This window comes from Pezoporus wallicus, unplaced genomic scaffold (assembly GCF_028554395.1).
Source record: "Pezoporus wallicus isolate ANWC-B61680 ecotype Strahan unplaced genomic scaffold, APGP_CSIRO_Pwel_v1 contig_447, whole genome shotgun sequence".
Taxonomy (NCBI): Eukaryota; Metazoa; Chordata; class Aves; order Psittaciformes; family Psittacidae; genus Pezoporus; species Pezoporus wallicus.
The window spans coordinates 2,232,729-2,252,513 of NW_026636385.1; the positions used below are offsets into that span (position 1 = coordinate 2,232,729).

General features: G+C 37.6%; 1 protein-coding gene across 1 annotated transcript; it reads right to left on the reverse strand.

The window, feature by feature from the left end:
- Nucleotides 1-2,208: 2,208 nt before the first annotated feature.
- UBA2 (ubiquitin like modifier activating enzyme 2) lies at nucleotides 2,209-19,300 on the reverse strand. Its single transcript, XM_057400207.1, has 17 exons — nucleotides 19,117-19,300; nucleotides 15,346-15,429; nucleotides 15,027-15,097; nucleotides 13,850-13,914; nucleotides 13,270-13,370; nucleotides 12,983-13,104; nucleotides 12,275-12,342; nucleotides 9,904-10,025; nucleotides 8,941-9,040; nucleotides 8,248-8,408; nucleotides 7,288-7,381; nucleotides 7,082-7,194; nucleotides 6,462-6,617; nucleotides 5,794-5,890; nucleotides 5,064-5,169; nucleotides 4,136-4,272; nucleotides 2,209-3,278 (listed from the first exon to the last, which is right to left on the reverse strand). Exons 1-17 carry the CDS (start codon nucleotides 19,264-19,266, stop codon nucleotides 3,097-3,099), a joined length of 1,929 nt encoding a protein of 642 aa, XP_057256190.1. The 5' UTR covers nucleotides 19,267-19,300; the 3' UTR covers nucleotides 2,209-3,096.
- Nucleotides 19,301-19,785: the final 485 nt, after the last annotated feature.

A 19,785-nucleotide genomic window follows, 5' to 3' on the forward strand; every position in this document is an offset into this window, starting at 1 on the left:
CACCATAAGCCAGAGCAGCTTAATGAATCTCTAGTTAACTGCTGCATATCAACAGTGGTTGATATTTCTTTCCATGCTCCACTGCGTAAAAAGAATATTGAACCAGCATACAAAGATACACTGCTATGTTCAGCTACGCTAAAGTATTTTACTTTGTCTTTTTCATACATGCAACTGAAATTCACTGCATAAATAAAAAAAGCATCAAGAATGAATTGTTACTATGAAAAGCAGCCAGAAAAGCTTATCATCTGCTTTACAGAAACTTGTTGCAGTATAAATAACTTGAGAACGCTGTGTGACAGAGGAGCAATTTGTACCACTGCAAATAGGAATTTCTAAACTGATTTAATAAGCCTGCCTCAAAAATTGTTAGTGAAGACAGAGCTGACATGAGAATTGCGAAGCTAAGGCGCTAGGAAGAATTCCTCCTCCATTTTAACATTTCAATCTTTCGTTTTCCAGCTACACTTCCTTCCATATCAGTATTGCTGCTATTAGCAGTTGAACAAGTTGTCAGTTGAAAAGTGGCTTGCCTTGTGGTATTTTTTTAATTACTTGAAAGCTTAATAAATGCTTCAATTTATAACTTGCTCTTAAGGGCATGAGAAAGTTAAGGTAGAAAATTCTACATTAATACAATGTTGGTGACTAGAAGCCAATTAAGGACACTCATACTCCAGTTCTGAAAAGCAGTTTTTCACTTAGCACAGAAGCAGCTTGCATTTTTCATTCAGCATTGCCAAACTTAAAAACCGATTAGAACAGCTGACACTGTATGAACAGCCTGTTGTATGTTCTATAGGAGCAGCCTGTGAAAAGAAGAGATTAAAAATCATTCACTTTATTTTGCAGGAAGGATGTAAGAGCATTTTTTGGCCATCTAACTTACTAACCAAACAAAAGCAACCCAATTACATCTCGTAAATACATCAAGATGAAAATGCTTGGGTAGTTAAAATTCTAGACTGCCTTTCATGCTGCAAACCAAATGATGGTGCATCATTAAAATTACTTGATGATTTTCTAAAATTTAACGTAGCCAGTGTCCTGCAGCAGTACCGCTCCATCAAAGATACACTGTCTAATTCTGAACATTTCTACAGTCTGGCCTTCTTGACAGTTATCTACTGACCTGAAAAACTACCAAGTACCTTCTTGGATAGCAGCACCCCAAATACTTTATAATTCCAGCACTGTCATCTTAGGCTGTTAGCACTAGTAACTTAAGGAGCCAGTGAGACTGAATGGGACTGACTAGCCCCCCACCTTCTCACCCCCAAATCTGTTGGTGTTGTGTGTTAATTCGGGTCATACACCATTCAACTTCCAAGTCATGAACACTCAACTTCAGTAAAACTAATAACAATAAAGTTACCAGAATTATAGTTGAAAGCTAAGTTCCTGTGTATCAACCAGTACAAGCAGAGCAGTAAGGTAGGATCAGACTGTCCTAGATACATTACACATGCTATCAGCTTAGATAAAGCTTTGTCATGGCACAATAAGTACATCTTACTACACAGCTAAGCTATTAAATAACTAATTTAACCAACCAGCAACTTCATTTTTAGTAAAACTTTAAACCCAAAATGTCAGCCTTAATTTTGGAAGATGTAACTAGACATATTAAATTCTAGTGCATCAGCTGTTCATAGCAAGGAACTATAAAAGCTTCTCACCACAGCATTAAAAATCCTTTCTGTAATGCCTCTAATTTACATCTTTACCTCTTGGCCTTCACGCATGCTGTCCAAGAAGCAACTAACTCAAAAGTTAGTTTTTACCTTCTGCTTCTACACAGTTAACATCTTGTTCAAAATTCAGTTTGCAAATTGTAACAGAATAAATCTTGTCCAATCCTTTCCTCTGCACTGAAAGGCTAATTCGGCATACCTACATATAAATAGTAGCAGTTTTGGTTCACTAACACAAAGCTGGAAAACAATTTTAGTGCAGTGACAAGCAAAGGCTGATAAACGTGTTCTAAAGATCAACACTGATGGTTTTGAGAGCTACCAAAATAGTTAGATGAATGCAGCTGGTTTTAAGACACCGATTCAACACTGCACTTTTGTCCTGTGCGCAAGATGCGAAGTACAACAGACTGATGCTTTCTTCTTTCTGAAGGCATGAGGTGGCAAAGCATGCGTGTGGTGGTGCAAATGCTCCAACTGAAGAGGCCAATAACTGATTGTCCAAGAACAGAACCATTCACAAAAGTTTTATTAAAAAAAATCCCCTTTCACCTCAAACAAGTGAAGCTTAAGTTCTGTACTACTAGGTTATGTTTAGAAAAATGAAAATAATACAGTAACTTTTGAAGGCTATACATTGTAAAATCCCGTAAGTGCAAGCAAATATAGCAAGTATTTCAGATGTCATTTATTTGGTCCATCAGATGTACAGTATAGTAGTAGTATCTGAGTTTACAAAACATCAAATATAAATAACCTGAAACTGTAACAATACACAAAAATTTGCTTCTTACATTGACATACCAGGCAGTACGAGCTGAAAAACTTGAGTAAATTAACAGTTTTACAGTAATGTACATAGTTCCAGCTGAAGTTCAAAACTGCTGTTAGAACATGGCACTAATCTCTTTTATTGAATTTTTTTCTTCACTTGTTCAGGGTGTGAAAAATGTTTAGGACTAGGCTAAACCTGTTTTTCCTTCAAGAAAACAAACAAAGATAAAAAAATGAAAGTACTCAACATCTGGACATCAGATCATTACCCTTTACTAAATAATGGTAGGGTTTTTTCGTCCTATTGAATTATACCTAAACGGTATTTACACATAGTAACATGCTTTTTTTTATGACTGTTTAAGCAAATAATTATCTGTAAGTATTTATAAACTATGTTTCTACTACATTTAATATATGGAATTCATACAGAAAATCTTCTGAGTCTATTGAGAAGAGACCTTTATCATTAAGAGAAACAGATACAAATTATTTAAGTCAGTGTTTTGGTATTCACTTGGAACAAAGGTTTTAGTCTAGTTCTGTGCATCTTTCACATCCCAACATAATATGCTGTTACTGTATTACATTATCTGAATCATTTTGTCAAGGGGCATTTGCATGTTCAGTCTAATGCTATAATTTCATCTTGCTCTTCTGTCTGCTCAGTACGCACTCTCTTTGTACTGACACACTCTTTATCTTCTAGTTTTCTCTTGAGGGTTTTGTTTTCCATATCATCATCAACATTGCTTGAAGTACCTTCATCTTCAGAATCAACAATCAATACATCATCTTGATCTGGAGCTGCAAAATGTATGTTTTTAATTCAAGTGGATACTGTAAAGACAGCATACTCTCAACCCAAATTTCATACATAAAAATGTCCCTAATACAACAAATACAGCTTGAAGCATTCTTTATTATTGTCATTTAACTGCAAGAGTATTCTGAAAAATGTAAAACAGAACTAAGAGATATCTAACATATATGTCACAAGTATTCAGATTCATACACTACCCCTATAGAACACTATGATGTTTCCAGAACATGAGCCTTCAGTGCTGAAGCATCTGATATTGATTTAACTTAACCTACTTTGAGTATGTTCATATCCTCTACATTAGGAAGGTGATGGTACTTCTTCCTGAATAGGAAATACTATTTTCTTGCCATGCTTTGCTTGACAAGTGAAAAAGAATTATTTTGGAAGCAGATAATAAAGAGATCTTTTAAATTAACAAAATAAAACATGATCAAAGACTTCCACAAAGTAATTTTTAATCTGCTAGGAGAAAGTGATAAATTTGGTTGATACTTCTTGGCCAAGCAATAGCATGACCATCAGATAGAATGGGTCTAACGTGATTTAAAACACTGTGCAAAATGATGCATTTAAGATGACACCCCACTAAACCCTTGCAAGTTAAATATAATATAATTTCAGGTTGTATGTACTGTAAACCTTTGTAACAATCTTAAATGTGCATTTTTTAGCAATTGTAAATGTGCATTTTTCTATTTAATATTATATTTATACACTAAGGCAATTTAAATGCCTCTTACTTCATGCTGGCAAAGTCATAAAATTGAAGACAACCATTTTAATTGGACTACTTTACTGAAAGACTTTTTTTTATTTCATATTTATTACTGTTACTTACCTGTTGATGTTGAGGGCTGTGCTCCATCATCACTCCCATTGGTAATGTTCTTGGATGCTGGTTCTGATGGTTTAGGGCCAACTTTTTCAGGGGTATCACCAACAACTTCAAATTCTACATCTTTTTCTAGGTCTTCACTGTAGAAGAATACATATGCTTTTAAACAACTAGGTGAAAATAAAAAAATCCTGTCTTTTTAACAAAGCATGTATGTCATTACAGTGTTAGAGCACCCTGCAACTGTGACAAAACAAGAAAAGCACATTAAAAAAGAGGAAAATCTGTTTATGCTTTAGCTATTCATAAACACTGTTCCACCCAGTGACATGACTTAAAAGCATTACCTGAGCTTACCTTTCTTCCTCAATGTCATGTTCCTGTTCTCACTCAAAGTGCAGTGTGTAAAATTACTGTACAAAAATGTATGTTACTTGTCCAGGGTTAAATACACACACCAATTATTTCAAAGTGACTTCTATTTGCATTGCTGTATCTGAACACAGGTAGTCAAACATGGGATTTACTACCTCAGTAGCCTGGGTGGCTTTCTGCCTTCTAAAAGACTTTAACAGCAGTTTCTCATTTGCTGGCTGCCTCAAAAGTAAATTTGTTTTCTGCACTGTATTTTTATGCTGTGCAATGACAAATTATTCAAAAGACATTTTCCAATTACTCTTGGAAAAAATCCCCAAACAACCAAGAAAACCAACACCCCACTCCCCCAAAACGAAAAAAAAAAAAAAATCCACAAAAACCCAAACACCCTAAACTTTATAAATTCATTAAAAAATAACAATTCCTCTTTTACCTCTTTACTTTCTGTCTACAACTTAATCTTTGAGCTTTATTCATTAATTTAAAATTCATTAATTGGAAATTCCCTGTGGAACTGTTCTATATACAAAAATAATTATTTCAGCATCCTTACCTGTGAAGCACATTAATTAACAGTGTATAGTCCTGGAGGAAATCATCGGCTTGCAGTCGAGTGCCGTTTCGAATTCCAAAGTCTGATAATTTCCTGTGGTTATTTGCTACAAAAAAAGTGAAAACCTGCAGTACGTACAGTTGTAGTGTATACAGCTATTTATGTAAAGATCCTTTACACCTGAGTAAGTATGATGAAATGACTACTCCAGAACTTCTATGTAGAAACGTAAGATTAACATTTATTAGCTATATTTAAAGATAGCCATCAGGAGCGAAAACTGCTTATGTTTGATGTATTTACCCCTCGTGCATCATGTTCAAGCACTTCACTATTATTACATTTAGAAACATTTTGGAGAGAATATTTGTATTACAACAGTGCTTTCAAGCATCATTAAAATGACCACAATCTAAGAACAAGAAAATGAAGCAGCCTTGTGAAGAGAGGAAAATGACTGATGCACTTTCATAGGTGAATACCTACTCTTGAAAGGAATCCTGACACTTCAGGTGAAAAGTACTTTAAATAGGAAAACTGAGCTGGACATGCAAGCTTGTAGATGATACCAGTAGCTATTTTTGAGGCACTTAAATACTTACAATCCAGCTCTCTTCAAACATTAGCCTATAGGATGAACCCTAGAACATTTGCTATACTTCCATTCTGCATATCTTGATTTCTTCCTAGTTTGCATCTACCCTTACCTAAAAGGCTTCAGTATGCATACCTTCTGTTTCTCCTTCTTCTGAAGAGATAAGAATAGTTCCTTTTCCATCATCTATTTGTACATCTGGTGCTACCATAGCAAATTTTTCTTTCACTATCTGAAAAGATGTAGGTGATTATTTAATTAAGATTGGACTTAAAAACACTTACAAAAAAGAACCTTGAATTATATTGCTTTTCTTATCCTGGTTCATTTTCAGACATCTGCTGAAAAACTATAATGCCTATACTTTTTTTTTCCTTTTTTCTTTTAAATTTCCATGAACAAAAGAATGATATTTTTTGCTGTCTGAAATCTACAGGTTTAGATATGCTGAAAAAAATTTAGAACACTTCATAAAATGGCAGAAACACATCAACTGTGACTATACAGCTGTATTGTGGCTACTGAACAACTGAAATACAAATTCATTTTTTGTTGTTAAATACAAACAGGCTTTTAAACAACCAAAGTCATAAAATACAAACATTCTTTCACAAGATACAAGAGTACACATGGGTAAGAAGCAGACTGGCTAATCTAGGTCGTCTTGTTGCTCAGAGAAATGCAAAATGTAAAGCAAATATAAAAGTTGGTGTTCAGTCAAAATACACAGAGCAAAACCCTAACTTTACTAATTTACAGTATTAGAATAATAACAAAAGTTGTAGCTGATACTCAAGATTTACCTTATCCTGGAGCATTAACACAGTAACTTTGTGTACATTAAGTTTCACAGTCACTTCTGGCTTACTTGCACATACATAACAGTTGGGATTTGGAGGATCCAAAGCACAAGGAACCAATAGCTTCTTTCTGGGATTTGGCTGCTTGTTCAGAAAAATCTTGAGGACAGAAAAGAACAAAACAAGTTATTCTGTAAGTAACAGCAGTCATAAAACCTGTTTTCCTACAGATTTATTCTTTTAGTCTCACAGGTTGTTCTGTTCCCTCATTCTTCTTGACATGCCTGCTGAACAGGAAAAAGTATGTATTACAGCCAGTCCACAGGAACACCTGTGCTGACTGACCAGCTGCTGCCAAATTAAGAGGAAACAACGATATTTCAAATGATGTCAGTCTGGTTCTCTATCCTATTCAGCAAATGATTTTTATTAACTCAGAGGAATTTAATGTTCCTTAAGGCTTCTACTTCTTTGTTTCATTGTGATTGAAAGTTCCCAGCACATTCAGAATCTACTGAAGCAACAACTGAGAGACAGTAAAACTACAGAATAGTCAAAGCAGATTGTGACTTCTAAACAAGTAATAAATAACAAGAAAGTAAAAGTATCTCATTCCTACTTACCGTTCTACACTGATCTATTTTTCCTGACAAAATCTTCAAACCCTCCAGCACTATGAGACCAGCTATTACCGCATTAGTAGTAGCTATAGCTGGGATAATATTTCCTGCCATTGCTGCAAAATAAGCAAGAGTATGCAAGGTTTTTAACAGTAAATGAAAAGTTTAAATTATTATTTAAATAAAACAGTGCTGTATTTTATCCTTACACTTGATATCAAATCTGCTCTTCATATTCATACTGAAAACATGCATCCTGAGGTTCGCAGCAGAAGTGACAAAATCCAGCGCAGAAGGATCATCCTTGACAAGAAGTTAATACATTAAGTATTTAAAAATCACATTAGTCACTGGAAAAAACTTGCAGCATGCATTTCCTAAAACCTTAAAAAAAAGTCTGTGCAGTATTCCATTCCAAAGGCAATATACTTCCTCTTTCAGATGCCATGTTTAGTCAGAGAAGTGATACTTGAAATGCACATTTAGCAATTGTACTTACTATTTCAGTAGCATATTAGAACCAATAAAATGCCTTGCATGTTCAAAAAAAATACCCAAATCCTAAATCTTACAATGTTTTACGCTCAGTTTCAAAAATGGGTGTTTCAGAAAGAAGTATTTTTACTGTCTGTTGTAATATTATTTTATTATTTTGTCCCTCCTGTATTTATGGACTACTTTTTTTTCTTATGCTAAATGACAATGACTGCATGAGGATTACCCTGTGGCGCTAATAGAGAAAATTCTTTTCTTCTTCAGTGAAACTCATATCAGACACCTATCATCAGAGATAATTAGAAGGTACAACTCAGTAGAACTCTGACTACAACTCACTGTTTATAAGCATGTTTTAGAGAAAGCTAAAAAGCAAAAAGTGAAGTTGCATTATTAAAATATTTTCAAAATCAAAATATGACAAGTACTTCTGAATTTGTGCTTTCTGAAGTTGGTGAATTATTTTACATCACAGTTAATCCTTACGCTCAGCAAGTTACAAAACACAGTGTTTAAAGTTTGTATTTGTTTACATATGCAAAGTGCTTTCAGTGAGGTGCCAGACATTGTTCTAACTAGTACCAGAGTACTCTTTTGGAATGAAACTGAGTATAATTAATATTTGTACTATACATGTAGACTATAACTGGTTCTTATGTATTTGGCAGACTAACTTTATCCCATATAAGCTCTGCTCCATCACCCTTCTCAGCCAGGTGAAGTCTCAGGGTTTCAACACTCTTTGAAAATAAGTGTGCATAGCTCTTGACATCGAGAACCTGCTGATCCTTTAAGACTGCAGAAGACTCATTTTGTAGATCAGATGTGTTTTTCTCTTTGGGAAAAGGAAAAAAAAAGTAAGATCAGGAAGACTTAAAAATCTCACAGAAGTTCTCTCAAAGAGCCAAGCATTTTCCAATTTCAGCAAAATTATGTCTTTTCTAAATTGAAGAATATCCCTAAATTATAGCAGCCCAAACATTTTACAACAAATCTCCATTTAAAACTGCAACTACATTTGTACCAATTGCCTACACATGAACGAATTACAGCAAATGTAAATTTTCAGCAAAACTCAGCTTTCAGAGATAAATACATCAGTGCTCCTAGAATAAGCTGATACATAATTTTGTGAAATGTGAATTTTCTACAGCCAATACGAAATATCTAAAATAACAACTGCAAAACAGTTTTAGAAAGAAAATGTTTTCTATATAGAGAAAAATTTTAAATCTTCCGTAATTGCAAAGAATTAAGATGATTTTCCAGTACTCAACTGTGGCACTGAGAAAATTAAGTATCACAGAGATGCCTTAATAAACAGCAAGTATGCCTTACAAATAAACAGTGGGAGGAGGGATAATTACCTTGACTTTGTACCTCAGCCCAGTCCAGTGGTACTGGAGGTTTTCTTTTCCTCCACAGTTTATCCATTGTCAGCAGGTACCTAATGTCATCTTTGAAAAGCTAGGAAACATTAAAACAAAAAAAAACAAAACACATCAAAATGAAAGGTAAAAAAAAAGGGCATACTTTATTTTTATATCTGATGTGAAATTGAAAAATCAGTATGATATTTATGAGATCTTGCTTTTGTCCTTGAAAATATTTTCAAACACATAAATAAAAACAGATTTGAAAAATTTCATATTCCTCATCCTCTAAAACTTATTACATAAAGCAGATGTAGCTCTGATTAATCTGAGAAGGAAGAAAGTAAAAATCAAGAAACAATAATCCAAACATGCAGTGGGTTCATTTGCCCGCTGAAGCCAACACTACAGCTATTTGTAGCTCTCCAACATATTCTTACCTACATGCCAATGTGTTTCCAAAGTAATTGCTAACTATCTGCCAACGTGTTTCCAAAGTAAAGTTATTACTAACTATCAACATTACATTCTATACAAATTTCCTCTATTTATCCACTTTCAGCAACTATTTGGAAGGAAGACTCTTAAACCGGTTTGTATTTCTCATGCCGGAGTCTGATTATACACAGATGACTGATAGATTTTAGGTCCTCAGATTGTTTGATTATACCCAGTGAAATTCCTACAGAACTCAGGTTTACCTTTTCATATTAAAAGGAATGTGAATGCAGTGTTTCTGTACAGTACAGACAAGCTGCTGAAGCCATCTGTACAACACAGATGGAATGTCATAAAACAAACAAGTGTTGTAAAAGACCAGTATTACAGCAAAGTTGGTGGAAGTTGTAGCATAACTGCATAATAAATAGCTAGCATTAAGTGTCCAAACTGGGGTTTGGCAACTTTCAGCACCTCATGCACTTCAAATAAAGAAATTTATGGGGGTAAAGAAGATACCTTAGTAAAAAGTTTAACCGGATCATATCCAGTTGATTTAGCCCACTCCTTAGTTGAAACACGTTTAATCTCACCATCTTCACTGGATGCTCTTGCTCTGGCTTCTGCTTCTGCTGGCTCCCCTATTAATAAATATGAACCAATATTTCAATTAAAAACAGGAAAGTTCCCATCCAAACGCTTCCCCTGGAGTCAATAATCAAATTTATGCACAGACCATAAAATGGCTTTACTGTGCCAAAAAAGCTGAATTAGACAACAGTGCGACTACTCCTGTTTGCGTCTGCAACTGCAACTCACTAATTTAACTTGTTGTCACCTCTTTCCTTTATTGGCAGAAAGAGTGAACAATTGTTCCCGGATACTCTCCACGTAATGTTGTGATTTCATGTATGTCCAGTGATTCTCCTTTAGTAGTCTCCAGTCTCAGTTTGGTTAGAACTTCAACACAAAAACATCCATCTTATCTTGGTTCTGGTTATTTCTATTCAAAAACATTACATGCACACAGATGCTTTTCATTTTGTGTTTCTTTCCCAGTCACATCCAGCAACTGCTATCATGATTCCTAATAAGCAGCAGGTTGATGTTTTCATAAAACTGTCTATTAACATCTTGACTGAATAAGAAAAATCAGAGACCATCCTTTATATGTAAAGTTGTGCATGTTTCCCCTTTTCACCAATGCATTATTTGCATCACTTTATATTTATCTGCACCAAATCTACCTAATGTCACATTGCCCAGTCATTGTGCAGCATTCCACTACTTTTTACAGTCAGTTTTCATCTTTATCATCGTGACTTTGCCTAATCCTGGATGCTGAACAACACTGGTCCCATCCCCAATCTGAGACTCTCCTCTAATCACCACGTATCTCTATCATTTAAGTAGTTTAGCCACCTCAGGATCTCCATCCTTTTTTCTTCCCATGGCTGCAGAGCTCCTTCAGGTGCCTCACAAAAGCTTCTGAGTGCCCCCTGCAGATTCAGAAGACCGTAAACCAGATACGTTTGTCCACAGGCTTCCCGATTCCTTTAAAGGACCTGCAGAGCCATGCGAGGCATGAATTCCCTTTGCAAAGGTTGCACTGGCTCTCCCCTGATAAACCACGCAGTTCCACTGATTCTAAACAGCACTATTGCTATGGACAGTTTGCCCACTACAGCTCAGCTACAGGAGGACCTCCTGTAATTGCCCTGGTATCTTTGTTTAAATAAGTGGCATTGTCTGCTACCTTCCAGGTATTCCAGAAGCCACTGTTTTGAGTAACTTTATATACCACTGTTTTAAAGGCTCAGTTATTTCATTCTATACATTCTATAGGAACAATCTGTTGGGTGATCACTATCTGATGTTCAGAGAATTCTCTAAGCTTCCTCTCCCAAGTCTGTTCATCTATCAAAGGATCCAAAAGAAGAAACAATAATGCTTATGCACCTGCACAGTTAACTACAGTTACTGTCCTTATAGAAGAATACTGAATAGCCATAAAAACATCACTCAAAATGGGCATATTTCCTATACAGATTAACACAGAAGTGTTTCAGTCTAGAAGAGCTCACATACAATCCTGCTATTTCCTTGCAACCCCTCAGCTAGGAATGGAAAATATAGAGTGACTACAAACACCACTCAGTTCTCAGTTCAAAAGGCAAGCTAAGTAAACATTACTTAGCAACAACTAAAACCACTGGCATTCTCAGCGTTGTTTGAAGGCTGAAATTCAAAAACACAGCCCTGCACCAGCTACTAAGAAGGTGAAAATGACTGCTACTGCTGAACCCAGGACAAGAGGGAACAGGACTCTCCCCACATATACAAGCCCATTCATCTAAATCATATCTTAACACTCGGACGTGTTAACTGGAGCTTTATGATTAGCATATTGATTGTGCTCCTCACAGCTGTTCTACACACACTACCTGAGAAAATTTGGTGAATGCCAGTGACCCATCTTACACTGTATTAAAAAGTCTTCATGACAGCTGAAGTAATCATTTAATAATGTTTTAGGCTGCCCACAAGGGCCACACTTCTGATAGGTGAAACTATTAAGCTGTAGTTACTTTGCAATGTTGGTTTGCTTTTTTTTTTGCATATTCTCCATGCAAAAACCTCTGGTACGCACTATGGATCAAGTTAACTAAAAACATGGAAATTGTTTCAAATATAAGCGACAGTAGGAGGGAACCAAATTATGCACCATGTACATGAAGATCTGTTAGGGAAAGTAGTGTCAGCACATCCCAAACTCTTACTGCTCAAGGGCACAGTAAATGGAATCATCTTAAAAAAAAAAAAGTAGCTGAACTCTCTAACCTTAAGAGATGTATAGAAACAAGAACCGTTTGGCTTATTTCACACTCACAGGCAGCTTCAGGATCAGCTCTGTCAGGAGAGACTTCTTGATCAGCATCTTCTTCTCCAAACAACTGGCTATATAATAATTGAGAACAATAACACCATACTAGAATTTTATCGTATCTTATGACTGAAATATTTGCTAAGAGATATATATATCCACTTTAGAATTCTTGCTATCAGAGCACCATTTCACACACTGCTTTTTAAATTGTTGGGATTCATCACACATGGTCTTAACACTGGAACACAAAATGTCCAATACAAAAACTAATTTAGCAAACCAGTTCTGTATTACTCACTCAACAGTTCACCTAGCACTGTATTTATATTGCAGTACTGAATGCATTCCCTATAACCCTCCAAGATCCCAGCAAACTTTACATCTGTTAATACATGCATTAAACTGAAAAATGTGTTAACTTCACACACAGGTGAAGAACAAAGTAAACAGTACTGTGCCAAACTACTAGATTTTCTGTGATATTAAAGCAAGGTCTAAGTACTAGCTGACCTTTCATCTTTATATTAAAATTAAAAAAGCCCCAAATCGCACCCTAAAACCCAGGCCAAAAAACTGGAGGTTTTCCCTATAATCCATATTCATTTGAACACAAAACAAACCAAAAAGAGCATGTTCACTTTATTTCTCTGTCTGTAGGTTCAGCAACCAGAAGAGTGAACCACAGTACCTGTTTTCAAATAAATCACTTACTTGAACAAATACTTAGCCCACACAATGCAGTGGATAGGTTCTGATGGTGTATTTCGGATTGTGCAGCCTGGAAAAGTCTTCTGAGTTGGTTTGGGATGACATTCATAACATTCTGTCACTCCCTGGTGAAAAGCAGAATATTTACGTGTCACACTGTGAAGGCTACTGATAGCATATGCTATTACCAGCTGCACTGTAACTCTATCTCAAAACACCCAATGCCCTGTTGTTTAAAATAGCCAATGATTTAAACTTCAAGCAACAACAGTAATAATAAACAAACTAACCTTTTTAATAACTGTTACTTGTCCAAGGTATCCTGCTGTTCCACTCTCTATAAGAGGAACATCAGCAGCCAGACACATCCTGTTCACATGGTTGCGGGCAGCTGCAAACCAAGAGATTTTAAAGAGAAATAGAAAAAAAAAGTTTTACTTCTCCAAATTCAAACCAGACTCCTATGCAAACATTTATCCTTAAGTGCCTTATTTCATCATAAAGCACTATTACACCTTTTTGGCAGTTATTTTTCAATTAACACAAAATACATCAACTGTATTAAATATAACAAACTCAACTGAATAAAGTTACACATGTAGATATGATAATCATCAGCTCCTATAAAGCAGCAGCACAGCAGTTAAAGTTTACCTTCTAAACACCTGTAAAAGCACTAACTACCCTTTCAAGTTTCTAGTAAAGCACACAAGTATTAGTGAAACTACAGAGAGGTTAAGAGGATACTTATTATTTAACTGACATTGCAGAAATACTAAGAGTAAAACACATTAAAGTTCTGTGTGTATGATTATTCATAGGAACAACAGTTATTTTCATCTCCAATAAAAATCATAGTGAAAACTTCACCTCTGTTATCGAGAGCATTCATAACCAACGTAAACTGGCGGAAGAACTCTACGTTATAGTCAGGGCTACAGAAAAGAAAAACAATACTCAGAATGGTATATCAAAGTTGTTGGTTATTATGACACAGTAGAAACTATACACATGCAAAGAGCAGACTGATGTGATAGGTTACACATAATATGAGCTTACTGCTAGCCTTTGACTGCCTCATTTGCCTTCTGCCCATTTTAAAACTGGATGAAATAATGGATTTTATGCTGCTGGAAGGAAGCTATTGCAATTAGTGCTAATTTGACCAATGAAACAGACAGTCAATGAAGAAACGATTATACTGTTCCGACAGTAATATGAGTAAATTGGCTGAGCTGTGGTGACTGACCTTAAAAACCACCAGCTGAGGCTAAAATGTGCACACTGTAATTACCATTTCATCAGACTGTTGATAAGTCATTACACTGTGATAGCTCAATTGGTTTTCATTGTACCTCCATACTTTTAGGATCCAAGACACAGGATTTTAAAATCTTGATGCTTTAGTACCTTTACATTGCATTTTTCTGATTTAAAGACGTACGTGATGAGAGAATAAAGAGGAAACAGGATTAACGGTTTTACAGTTTCAGAAGGATGCAATGAGTGTTTCAGTGACTACTAACATCAGAGTTCAAACCTTAACATGTCACAGTATCAATTTTTAAGAAACCAAATAAATACAAATTAAAACATAGGAAACAGTTAATGAAAATCTACATAATCCTGTACTCTAGTCACTGGCTATGGATCATAAAGACTAAATTTTAACAGTTTTGGGCACACATAATACTCAGTTACCTAAGACAAATGACTTCTTTTTTTTCATTGCAGACTCAACATTCACATTTACTTTAACCTAATAATGGCTCAAAACACCAGGACAGCCTTACAGTGCAGAAATTCATATACTAAATGTTGCTAATAAAATGAGAAATAGATATAAGCAAATGACTACAGTGTAGCACCAGAACTACTCAAAACTCATTCAAAATCCACACTCCCACTCAGGTTTGTGGTAGTCTAACAGCTTTTTCTTCTTACTCTGGTAGCTGTGTAAAATATCCTAAAGCACCCCATCACAGCACTTAAATAGCACAGTACTTATAAACTAAAATATGTAATTAGAGCATAAAACCAAACCTACTTCATGATGCTATCATGGTAAGCTATAATATTAGCCTCTGGATAAAACTGTAACACGCTTTCCTTGGCAACCTAGAAATAAACACAAACAAAAAAACACTTATTATTTCTTCTTTCCTTCTAAAGATAGACTTAATACCAGTTGAGTATCAAGTTGACTACCTTAAGAGACTAAAATACTTTTATAATGAAATGCTGTGGATAGTCAAGACCAACCAACCAACACTTCCCTTTCACAATCGAAACAAAACTGTGACATGTTTCTAAAACTCAGTATTATTTTGTAGACAGTGAAACATGGTCTTTGACTTTTTCCTTACCTGTGATTTTGATCTTCCAACATGTTTCTTTTGAAACAAAAACTGCCTGTTGAGATTGCTGACATCAATAGTATCCAAATCAATCTATAAACACACAAGAGACAGCCATTTCACTTTTACAGAAACAAAAGGAACATAATCATTAACAGAGTTTGAAGCAAATGAGATTGACCAAAATGCATAAACTTTACAAACTCCTTTTCAGACCTGCATTCAGGGGTTACATCTGCACTATAACAACTGTGGAGGCACGAGTGATCACCTATCATCTTCATGAATCCAGTCATTTTAAATAATTACTAACAATGGAGCCATATGTCAAAAATTAAGGGTTACATACAATGAACTTTCTGAATAAAGAGTCCTTACTAAAACCACATGTGAATTTTGAGATAGGTATGCACAGTAGTTAGGACAATCAGTTACTGACCTTCTGCTGTTTACTGCAAAATAAAGATGTTAGTGAGAATTCATAAGGAGCAGTGCACAGACTCAAAAAGGACAGTGCAGACGTCAGTCTAGCCAAGTCACATAAGACTCAACTTGGGACTAACCACCCTTTCCACTGGCTCTGTTCCACGCTTCCCCAAGGTCAAAGAAAGGCTATTCAGCAAACTAATTAGTACTTCTACTTTACATCTGAACATGGCTTTGAGCAACTGAATCAGTTCACTGAGGGCTGCACTGTGTTCTAATACATACACTCCAGAGCAAAAGGCTTTACTGGTTGTCACCAGGGCTAACTGCTTAATTGTATATTAAAAAATTATGAAGTCTATTTGAAAAAAAAAAAACAAACAAACCACCAAAATCCAATCATGCAATCAAGATGTGTAAGAACATGTACCACAGAACACCTGTGAAGTGCAACCTCAAAGGATGCCATGACTGTAGTCCCCCTAACGGCCATGATTCTATTTATTAATACCTGCACATAAGCATCAGAATTTCAAATGTGTTTACCTCCCACCACGAGAATTAAGATTTAATTAGAAATTTGAGATTTATTCCTACCTTTGATGCCACTACTTTTGCTTTAATTAAACAGTTGCTCTGATCCACCATCCTTTAAGAAGTCCTCTCCTGTACCTAACATTTTTAACTAGGATGGGAGACGATTTTTTGGAGCCTCAGAGATATTTCTCCCCAATTCCCATACACACTGTTGACATAATCAACACAGTAATGCTTCCAGCTATATGGAGAGTACTATCAGACCAAGTGTGCAGCATGGAGTTGAAACATGATCTACTGAGGGTGTTCTCATACACTTCTAATTTTATTAACCAAACCTGAAGAGTGAAAAAGTATGCCATGCGCTTCTCAGTGAAGACCCTTTGCATGCGAGATTCATGCTCCAAAATTAAACTGCCTGTTTTCTGAAGAGAGTATTTTTTAAATCTAAGTTTTAATATATTAAGAATTGTAATAGTAAAGAATTTTATTTAAACACTAAATATGTGTAAACAGAAAAAACAAAATGCTTTAGGGAAGTATTATAAAGTAGTATAAAGACTCTTAATTTTTATAGGATCCTAGTAACTACCCATGATCTTGCATCTTTAAATGAAAATGGTATTTGAGTGAAAACACATTTCTACCTCCTTTCCTTTCACTGAGACATGCTCAAAAAGCTTGCTTAGTCCAAAGCCAGAAAGCCCAAGAACCTCAAGTGGTAATGATCAAGTGCATCATTGCTAAAACTTCCACTACCAAGAAAGCATTCAGGAGTTTAACTGGAGATGATAACAAATGATGTAACCCACACCTGAGAACAGTACTACCAAGGCCAACAGAAGCAAAGCAAGTTTTTCTCCGAAGAGAATACCCGACACCTTTAAGCCTCACGAGAAGCTTCAGTCTAGCTCAGAATAATCAGAATATAACAGTTCTCTTATTAAAACAGCTTTTACATTATTCCAATTTTTGTAAGTCAGAAGGAAGGGCCTCAGAGCTTCATAAGAATATACATATTCATGTTCAGACCTGGATTTTGAGTAATTAGATTTTGTTCTTCATGAGGACAAAGGCACTGCCTTCCATAAAGTATACTTAATGAAATCACGTATTTGCAAGTTGTCAGGTATTTAAAACTACTAGATTTTTTTTAATAGTATTAATATTTTTTTTTAATTCACAACTTATAAAATATAAAGCTTTTTCAGATGGCCTTGCTTGTTAGTATTTAAAAACCAACGAAAACCCTCAACAATACCATTAACGTTGATAAAAGCAATTTATTCTCCCAATAGCACATTTCATCTCTGTATACCAATTCTCTTTTTGCTCTCACCTCATCTTCTGCCCACCCACTCCATACGTTATTAAAACATTACTGTCTTGCATAGAACATTGCCAATGTATTTTTAAATTAAGATGGCCCTGATCCAACATGTACTTAAGTTAATGGAGTCCAACTTGCCTTGAAAAACAATACAAAAAAATCAAACTATAGTAAGTGAAAAAAATAAGTGTACTGCAATGAGATTTATCCCTAATGACTAACTGGAAAATCAGTAGATATTACACTCCTTCTATTAGAATGGGCTGCAGAAGTACACAAATGACACAGCAAGGTAGGAAAAAGTAAAGAGGAGAAAAAGTCCAGTCCAGGACACACAGGATTCCACTTTTTTGCACATGTTTATTTCACCAGTACAATACTAAAATCAGATGGGCTGTCAGCGTAGACTGAAATCAAAGGGACAACCTGGAGTTACACTTAAGCATAACCTACAAGTTTTAAAATATTGCAGTAGAAAGGCCTTAGTTTTCTGAACAAGGCAAATTGCTGCACACCTCTACGAGCAGATACAGTTTTAGACAAAAGCTGTTTCTGCGTGCTTTGCTCAACAAGTCTGACTGTAAAAACTTCTGACAACTTGTCATGCAAAACTCTCAGATGTGACTCCTGGCCAGGCACAAACATGAACATATGTATTCAAGGAAACAGCCCTGTGCTCCACCTGGCTTTGTACTCCCATGAGTTCTTAAAACCATATACTTTTCATAAAACAAGACATTACTAATAAAGGTCTGAAAGCTGGGTAATCAGACGTTTGCTAATAATATTTCTCTCCAACCCCTTCTTCTCTACCACCTCTCAATTCTGCCCTTCCTATACACACTTAAGAGATAAGCATCAGGACGCAAAACTGAAAGCACAGATCGCAGGAAGCTGTCGTGGCCGGTCTCCTAAAACTGACAGCTTTACAGCTCGGTATCTGAAAATACAGTTCACCTCCCACCAATTCAGTTTTCCATCACTGGACCGTTACTGGCAGCATCAGCGAAGGCGGCATTAGGATCTCTGAAGATCACTCGTGGGGCAGCCAACATGGCACACTGCTGTCTCCTGGGACAGTTCACCTACGGGCTCCCAGAGAGGCGCAACCGCTCCTCCGCAGAGCTACGGCGGGACCCAGGACGGCGGACGGGCCGCCGGGGGGAAGCAACACTCGCTCTGCCGGGCAGTCCAGGCACAGCTCGGCCCGGCCGCTCTGAGGCGGGGACGCGGATGGCGCCCGCAGGCCGCGGCGCCTTTGTGGCGGGGCCTGTCCTCGCCTCGCCCGGCCGCTTTGGCGGGCCAGGAGCAGTTTGAAAACACGCAGACAATGCGGCTGGCGGGAGCGGCAGCGCAGCCACAGCGCCCCCCCACCCCACCCCACCCCGGCCGCCCCGGCCTCCGCCCTACCCCCCGAACCGCCGGCGCCCCGGCCTCCCCGCCGGCCCCTCACCCACGCCAGCCCCCGACCCCAGCCCGGTCCGCACCACGTCGATGTTGCTGAAGCCGGTGAGCACCAGGTCCTTGAGGAGCTCGCAGCCGATGCCGCCGGCTCCCACCACCAGGAGCCGCGCCTGTGCTACTGCCTCCGCCAGCTCGCTGCGCAAGGGGCCCGACACCGGCACCGGCACCGACATGACTGCGGGCGAACAACGGCGGCGGGCAGCGGGGCAAGGCGCGCGACTTTCTCCAGCCGGGCCGCACTCCGGACAACGAGACCGGGCGAGACCAGAGCGGCGGCCGCCCGCCTCGTCCGCAGCGCCCTCTGCCAGCCAGGAGGGCCTCGGCTCTCTCCGTGCACCGCCCCCGAAGGCTGCGGCGGGGAGGAGTTTGTCGCCGGTTCGAGACCAGCTCCTACCGCCGTCGCTCGGCCCTGCTTCGGCTGGAGACTGCCTCGGCTGCCTGACTTCCAGGGAAGTCCGTCCTCAAGGGCTACAGCCAGGGATTGAACCACGGGGACCCGGGCTACCGGCTGTGGCCGGGAAACAGAGCAGGCTGGCACCTTGGGGAGCGGGGGCAGCAGTCCGGGCCGAGCACGAGACGTGTATCTGCAAGCCTAGCCCGACTGACTCGTCCCCTGTACCCCCCCACGGTGAGCATCCTTCCTTCAAAAAGTAGTTTTTCAAAGACGTTCCATCATGTTAGCCCTCGCCCCT